General features: G+C 44.4%; 1 protein-coding gene across 4 annotated transcripts in view; it reads right to left on the bottom strand.

Moving 5' to 3' along the window:
* Positions 1 to 771: 771 nt before the first annotated feature.
* The window catches only part of LOC140211462 (serine protease 33-like), a 140,798-nt gene continuing 132,720 nt past the window's right edge, over positions 772 to 8,849 (bottom strand). For all 4 annotated transcript variants that reach the window (XM_072281160.1, XM_072281161.1, XM_072281163.1 and 1 more), the window contains one exon: positions 772 to 2,135. In XM_072281160.1, coding sequence (XP_072137261.1) covers positions 1,974 to 2,135 — 162 coding nt within the window. In that variant the 3' untranslated portion in view covers positions 772 to 1,973. The remainder of the gene's footprint in view (positions 2,136 to 8,849) is intronic.

The raw sequence follows: 8,849 nt of genomic DNA, 5'->3' as shown, positions 1-8,849 counted from the left end.
TCAGAGGGCCAAGACCTCACGACTCTGGAGGTGGGCGGATTGAAGGTCGGTGTCTGGGCAGATCGGTGTGTCATGGGAGATGGAAGATCTAAGGCTGTGTGCCCAGAGGCCCGAGATCTTTGGGCACAGAGCTCGAAAAAAGCAACGCAACAGACTTTTAACATCAGAAAACAGCGAGTTGTTTGTTATGTCTCCCCTCTCGCTGTAAAATGGAGACACCTCCTTCTCCCTTATTAGGGAGAGACAACGCCTGGGGGATGTCGAATACCAGGTGAACAAGTAGTCTTTGGGGTAACTGCAAGTCTGTGACTTTGCTGTTGCTTTGTCCACGCTTGAGTGGCTCGGTGGTGGGTGCTGATGCTTTTATTTGCCGGTGGGGGGAGGGGGGAATTGTTGCTTGCTGCCGCTTATGTGCAGGAGGGGAGAGCTGGGGGGGACTTTGGGGTTCTAACATTTAACTGTCATTCATTCTTTGGGGACACTGCTGTAGTTTCGTGGACGGTTGTGAAGAAAACGCGTTTTAGGATGTATATTGTATACTTTTCTCTGATATTAAGTGTACCTTTGAAACATGATTTCAATGAACGCTATAACTGAAATGATTTTAAGTCTAGAAACTTCTGTTAATGTTGAACTTCATGTGCTGGAATATTAAAAAACTGAGATCATAAATAGTGACGTACACTTTCCCAAACATTCTTAACCAGGATTATAGAATTAAAGAGTCATAGAACACTACGACACAGAGAGAAACCCAAACTCTAGTGCATTCTCAACCAGGATAATCTGGCTGCGTTTTGGATGTAAATTGGTTTATTATTACTGCATGTACAATGTAAAATGTTGTTTTGTATCGATCCATACAGATCGTTCCATCACTAGGAAAGCAACAGAATACAGAATTAAGTGTTACAGTTTCAGAGACTACTTTAGTCTGTGATTTGCCTGTTATTTGACATTTTCAAACATTAGTTTCAAATACATTTTAACATAAGTACCAAAATCAAATGTACTTTAATTAGCTACTAAAATCAACATCTGACCCCTACATTTAACACATGATCGTTGTACCTCAGTCACAAGTTTCTTTAATCTCTTGGCCTAGTTGAAGTTCTTTAGTTTTGGGGTTGTTCTTGAAGCTCGGTTTCATGATACTGACAAGTCCCACACCGTTTCTGAATTCGGCCGTATCAGCCATGCTGCCTTTTGTATTGCAGCAAGTCACCAGCCTGGTGCCGGGAGCTTTCAGGAGATCTGCGAGTGAGTGGAAGAGCTGAACCGCCAGATTGTTCAGTTACATCTTTATTCATTCATCATGGTTATTGTTTTGTAATCAAGTGAAAGTTTTGATGGTTTGGGTTGATTTTTATTTTTAAAAATTTTTATTTTAAATTGTTGCCGTCATTTTCACCAACTTGTAAATGTTTGATTTGCTGACCTATTTCTCAAGGTAGGGCTGGTACTCAGCCTTAGGAGTTCATACCACAATGAAATCTCACGCTGATTTAGACTACATACTGTATACAAAATGCTGAAGGAACTCAGCAGGCCAAACAGTGTCTATGGAGTACAGTCAACGTTTCGTGCCGGACCAAAACGTCAGCTGTACTTTTTTCCATAGATGCTGCCTGGCCCGCTGAGTTCCTCCAGCATTTTGTGTGTGTTCTTTGGATTTCCAGCATCTGCAGATTGTCTCTTGTTACTGATCTTGATCAGATATTTTAAACTTCTAATTTGAGAAACACAAGAACTTAGCCTTTGTATATTAGTAGGAACAGTGTAGTATACAATAAAGATAAATGAAGTTTAGAGTTCTTATTTTATAAATGTTCACCTTTAAATAGCATGTAGAAAGTGCAGACATGGTCACATTTTTTGAATTAAATCAGGAGTTGGGAGCTCACTCTGGTGAAAGTGACATTGGAAATCAGTGCAGGAGGAGTTCAAACCAAAGTGTGCCACTGTAAAGCCACTTACACTCCCGTCTGCTCTTGCACCCACTCACGAATGGCTCTTACACGAGTGTAGACTCCAGGAAATCCCGGCGTGGCACAACCATTGCCAAAGCTGACAATTCCAGCGAGGAGCCAGAATCCATCAGACTGCTTACAGGCCAGTGGGCCCCCTGAATCGCCCTGCAGTGAAAAGATGGCAAAAGGTTAAGTACCCATTCTGTAACTAAGGACCAGCTATTGAACCATTCCAGTTTTACAAAGTATTTTTATCATTATTCATTCAAGGCAAGTGGGCATCACAGTCTACGAGAGCTTTTAATCACCTGTGTCTAGCTGTCCCTGACAGGGTGGAAGTGACCTGCCTTCTTGGAGCACTGCAGTCCTCGAGGTGTGAGTACACTCACACTGCTGCTGGGGAGAGAGCTCCAGGGTTGTGACCACTGATGATGAAGGAAGAAATTAGGGTGAGGGTGGAGGGTACACAGGCGGTAGGACCCTGTGCTTTTACTGCTGCTGTTTTTGGTAGGTGGAAGTGTTGTGACTGAGGTGTCTCGGTGAGCTGCTGCGGATTGTACAGACTGCTGCTACTGTGTGTCAGTGGTGTAGCGGACTGTTGTCAGCTGGTTCGCTGTGTGCCGTATGGTGTTGAAGCTGCACTCACCCACACCAGTGAAGCGTGTTCCATATGAGGTTTGTTGACTGGGGACAGGGTTTGGGAAGTTAGGAGGGGAGAAATTCACCACAAGATTCCCAGCCTCTGACCTGCCCTGCAGCTCTGCTGTGTTTGTGGTGACACCAGGATACTGACTGTACTTCAGTAATGGCGATGTCAGGGGTTTTCTCCCACTGGACATCACCATTGCTTGATGCATTGTGTGTGCCACCTATCAGCCCAGCCTAGCTGTTGTCCAAGTCTTGTGAAGTTTGAATGTGGACTGCCTCAGTATCTGAAGTGTCATGAATAGTGTTAAACTTGTGGGCTGCCCCAGTAAATCCTTATTTATTGATTCTTTATATTTATAGACTCTTTTAGAACAGGATTCTTACCTGCCAGATCTCCCTCGTGTCCTAACTATGCCCTGGGGCCATTCCCACTTCACTGGGGTCATCCTGGGTGTGTTGGTCATTAACAGAAACTGCAGATTTCACTGTGTGTTTGGATGTGCAACTAATAAATAAATCAGAGTCTGTATCTGAACTAGGCAGCTGGGATTAACCTTTGAGGAATATAAGGGATGTTGGAGTACACTTACACAGGAAAACAGGAGGTCGAGAAGAGGACACGAGGCAGATCTGACAGGTAAGAATCCTGTTCTAAAAGAGTCTATAAATACTCTAAAGACAAAATGGTAAGCAAAGTAGATCAGTGTGGCTGTCTATGTGAGGAGCCCGGGGCCTTACCTAACACATCCCAGAACATAGTCAAAAGAAAGTGCTAGGGCCCTGGCAGAGAAATATGTGTCATTGTAAGCCTCCAGTCAAGTACCAAAAGAGTGGAGCTGGCTAATTTGTGCCTCTGAAGAACTACAAAGACAAACAAGGAAAGAACAAGCCGATGAACCCAAGATTGGTGGTGGGAAAGGGGTTTTTGAGAGGCAGGATTTCTTTGGATTTGGAAACCCAAGGTCTGATTAGGGATGGTCAGCATGGCTTTGTGAGTGGAATGTAAGACCTCACCAACTGGTATTTGAAGAGGTGCATAAGAAGGTTGAAGGCAGCAGAGTAGTAGATGTTGTTTATGTGGACTTTAGCACGGCCTTTGACAAGTCCACATGTGATAGACCAGTTGGGAAGTTTAGATCACATGGGAACAAGAGGGAGCCAGGCAATGGGATACAAGTTAGTTTGGTGGAAGAATTCAAAGGGTAGTAGTAGAGGGCTTTTATTCAGTCTGGAGGCCTTTGAATAGTGGTGTGCCTCAGGGATGGGTACTGGCTCCACTGTTATTTCTCATCCAAACCACTAGACAATGCAGGAGGCACGGTTAGTAAGTCTGTGGTGCAGTGGACAGTGAAGAATGTTAACAAACTTTACACAGGATCCTGATCAGCTCAGGAAGTGGGCCAAAGAGAGACAGTTAGAATTTAGACTATAAGACCATAAGACAGAGGAGCAGAATTAGGCTATCTAGCCCATCGAGTCTGCTCCGACATTCAATCACGGCTGATCCTTTTTTCTATCTCCTCCTCAACCCCAGCTCTGGCCTTCTCCCCATAACCTTTGGTGCTACGTTCAATCAAGAATCTATCCATCTCTGCCTTAAATACACCCAACGATCTGGCCTCCACAGCTGCACGTGGCAACAAATTCCACAATTCACCACCATTTGGCTAAAGAAATTTCTCCTCCTCTCTGGTTTGAAAGGGCGCCCCTCTATCCTGAGGCTGTGCCCCCTTGTGCTAGACTCTCCCACTATGAGAAACATTCTTTCCACATTTGCACTGTCTAGACTGTTCAACATTCGAAAGGCTTCAGTGAGATCCTCCTCATCCTTCTAAATTCCAGCGAGTACACACCCAGAGCCATCAAATGTTCCTCATATGATAACCCTTTCATTCCCAGAATCATCATAGTGAACCTCCCCTGGACCCTCTCCAATGCCAGCACATCTTTTCTTAGATGAGGGGCCCAAAACTGTTCACAATACTCAAGGTGAGGCCTCACCTTATAAAGTCTCAGCATCACATCCTTGCTCTTGTATTCTAGACCTCTTGAAATGAATGCTAACATAGCACTTGCCTTCCTCACCACCGACTCAACCTGTAAAATAACCTGTAGGGCACTCTGCACAAGGTCTCCTATGTCCCTCTGCATCTCAGATTCCTGGATTTTCTCCCCATTTAGAAAATAGTCTGCATATTTATTTCTACAACCAAAGTGCATGACCATGCATTTTCCAACATTGCATTTCAGTTGCCACTTGCTTGCCCATTTTCTTAATCTGTCTAAGTCCTTCTGCATCCTACCTGTTTCCTCAACACTACCTGCCCCTCCACCAATCTTTGTTTCATCTGCAAACTTGGCAACAAAGCCATCTATTCCATCATTTAAATCATTTATATGCAGCATAAAAAGAAATGGTCCCAACACCGACCCCTGCGGAACACTACTAGTCACTGGCAGCCAACCAGAAAAGGATCCTTTTACTCCCACTCACTGCCTCCTACCAATCAGCCAATGTCCTAACTTTCCTGTAATACCATGGGCTCTTAACATGGTAAGCAGCCTCATGTGTGGCACCTTGTCAAAGGTCTTCTGAAAGTCTGAATATACAATATTCACTGCATCATCTTTATCTATCCTACTTGTAATCTCCTCAATGAATTCCAATAGATTCGTCAGGCAGGATTTTCCCTGAAGGAAACCATGTTGACTTTGTCCTATCTTGTCCTGTGTCATCAAGTACTCCACAACTTCATCCTTAACAATTGACTCTAACATCTTCCCAACCACTGAGGTCAGGCTAACTGGTCTATAATTTCCTTTCTGCTGCCTTCCTCCTTTCTTCAAGAGTGGAGTGACATTTGCAATTTTCCAGTCCTCTGGCACCATGCCAGAGTCCAATGATTTTTGAAAGATCATTTCTAATGCCTCCACAAACTCTAACACTACCTCTTTCAGAACCCTGGGATGCAGTTCATCTGGTCTGGGTGACTTATGTGTGTTTAGGTCTTTCAGCTTTTTGAACACCTTCTCTCTTGTAATAGTAACTGTACCCACTTCTCTTCTTTCACACACTACAACATCAGGCACACTGCTGGTGTCCTCCACAGTGAAGACTGATGCAAAATACTCAATTAGTTCATCAGCCTCTCCTTGTCCTGCATTATTTCTCCTACTTTATTTTCTTGCGGTCCTACATCCACTCTTATTTCTCTTTTAATTTGAAGATACTTGACAAAACTTTTGCTATCCACTTTGATATTATTTGCTAGCTTGCTTTTATGTTTATCTTTTCCCTTCTAACAATTATTTAGTTGCACTCTGTAGGTTTTTAAAAACTTCTATCTTCCCACTATTTGCTTTTACAATAACTTTGACTTTCCTTGTCAGCCACAGTTGTACTAATTTACCATTTGAGTATTTCTTCAGTTTTGGAATACACATGTCCTGCACCTTTCTCATTTTTCCCAGAAACGCACACCATTGCTGCTCTGCTGACATCCCTGCCAGTAGCTCCTTCCAATTTACTCTGGCCAACTCCCTGTCATACACTGTAATTTCCTTTACTCCACTGAAAAACTGCTTCATCAGACTTTACTTTCTCCCTGTCAAATTTCAAGTTGAACTCAATCATACTGTGATCACTGGTTCCTAAGGGTTCTTTTACCTTAAGCTCCCTAATCACATCTGATTCGTTACATAATACCCAATTCAGTATAGCTGATCCCCTTGGGCTCATCAGCAAACTGCTCTAGAAAGCCATCTCGCAGGCATTCAACAAACTCACTCTCTTGAGATCCATTACCAACCTGATTTTCCTAATTGACCTGCATGTTAAAATCTCCCATGACTACCATAACGTTGCCCTTTTGACTCGCCTTTTCTATTTCGTGTTGTAATTTGGTCCACCTTCCAGCTACTGTTGGGAGGCCTGTATATAACTGCCATCAGGGTTCTTTTACCCTTGCAGTTTCTTAACTCAACCCACAAGGATTCAACATCTTCCAATCCTATATCACATCTTTCTACTGATTTGATGCCATTCTTTACCAGTAGAGCTACAGAAACCCCTCTGCCTACCTTCCTATCCCTCTAAGATAACGCGTAACCTTGGGCATTCAGCTCCCAGCTACAACTATCCTTCAGCCACGATTCAGTGATGGCCATAATATCATACTCGGCAATCTGTAACAGTGCAACAAGCAGTTGACGTGGATGCATCCAATGCCAGCATTGGAGTTGTCCTTTCTCAGTGCTCTTCTGTGGATAAACGGTGGCACCCTTATGCCTTTAGACCATAAGACATAGGAGCAGAATTAGGCCATTCAGCCCATCAAGTCTATTCCACTATTCCATCATGGCTGATCCCTGATCCCACTCAACCCCATACACGTTCCTTCTCATCATATCCTTTGAAGCCCTGACCAATCAGGAAGTAATCAGCTTCCACCTTAAATATACTCACGGACTTGGCCTCCACTGCAGGCTGTGGCAGAGCATTCCACAGATTCACCACTCTTTGGTTAAAAAAATTTCCCCTTTCCTCTGTTCTAAAAGGTCATCCCTCATTTTTGAAGCTGTGCCCTCTAGTTCTGGATACCCCCACAATAGGAAACATTCTCTCCAAATCCACCTTACGTAGTCCTTTCAACATTCGGTAGGATTCAATGAGATCCCTCCCCATTCTTCTAAGTTCCAGTGAGTACAGGCACAAAGCTGCCAAAGGCCCCTCATATGTTAACTCTTTCCTGGGATCATCCTCATGAACCTTCTCTGGACTCTCTCCAATGACAACACATCCTTTCTGAGATATGGGGCCCAAACCTGTTGACAGTACTCCAAGTGCGGTGTGACTAATGACTTATAAAGCGTCAGAATTATCTCCTTTCACTTATACTCTATTCCCAGGAATGAAAGGGTTACCATATGAGGACTGTCTAGAAGCTCTTGGGCTGTATTCCCTGGAGCTCAGGAGAATGAGGGAGGATCTCTTAGAAACATTCAGAACATTAAAAAGCCTGAACAGATTAGAAATGGTGAATTTAAAAACGTAAACAACAGGAATTCTGCAGATGCTGTAAATTTAAGCAACATACATCAAAGTTGCTGGTGAACGCAGCAGGCCAGGCAGCATCTGTAGGAAGAGGTACAGTCGACGTTTCAGGCCGAGACCCTTCGTCAGGACTAACTGAAGGAAGAGTGAGTAAGGGATTTGAAAGTTGGAGGGGGAGGGGGAGATCCAAAATGACAGGAGAAGACAGGAGGGGGAGGGATGGAGCCAAGAGCTGGACAGCTGATTGGCAAAAGGGATATGAGAGGATCATGGGACAGGAGGTCCGGGAAGAAAGACGGTGGGGGGGGAACCCAGAGGATGGGCAAGGGGTATATTCAGAGGGACAGAGGGAGAAAAAGGAGAGTGAGAGAAAGAATGTGTGTATAAAAATAAGTAACAGATGGGGTACGAGGGGGAGGTGGGGCATTAGCAGAAGTTAGAGAAGTCGATGTTCTTGCCATCAGGTTGGAGGCTACCCAGACGGAATATAAGGTGTTGTTCCTCCAACCTGAGTGTGGCTTCATCTTTACAGTAGAGGAGGCCATGGATAGACATGTCAGAATGGGAATGGGATGTATCTCGTACCCCATCTGTTACTTACTTTTATACACACATTCTTTCTCTCACTCTCCTTTTTCTCCCTCTGTCCCTCTGAATATACCCCTTGCCCATCCTCTGGGTTCCCCCCCACCCCTTGTCTTTCTTCCCGGACCTCCTGTCCCATGATCCTCTCGTATCCCTTTTGCCTATCACCTGTCCAGCTCTTGGCTCTATCCCTCCCCCTCCTGTCTTCTCCTATCATTTTGGATCTCCCCCTCCCCCTCCCACTTTCAAATCTCTTATTCACTCTTCCTTCAGTTAGTCCTGACGAAGGGTCTCGGCCTGAAATGTCGACTGTACCTCTTCCTACAGATGCTGCCTGGCCTGCTGCGTTCACCAGCAACTTTGATGTGTGTTGCTTAGATATGGTGAAGTTATTTTAGGGGAGTCTAGGACAAGAGGGCACAACTTCAGGATTGAAGGACGTCCATTTAGAACAGAGCTGTGGAGAAATTACTTTGGTCAGAGTGAGGTAAATCTGTGGAATTTGTAGCCATGAGCGGCAGTGGAGGCCAAGTCATTGAGTATAATTAAGGCAGAGATAGATAGGTTCTTGATTAGCCAGGGCATCAAAGGGT

Source organism: Mobula birostris, chromosome 17, assembly GCF_030028105.1.
Source record: "Mobula birostris isolate sMobBir1 chromosome 17, sMobBir1.hap1, whole genome shotgun sequence".
In the NCBI taxonomy this organism is placed as follows: Eukaryota; Metazoa; Chordata; class Chondrichthyes; order Myliobatiformes; family Myliobatidae; genus Mobula; species Mobula birostris.
This window is presented reverse-complemented; position numbering and strand designations above follow the sequence as displayed.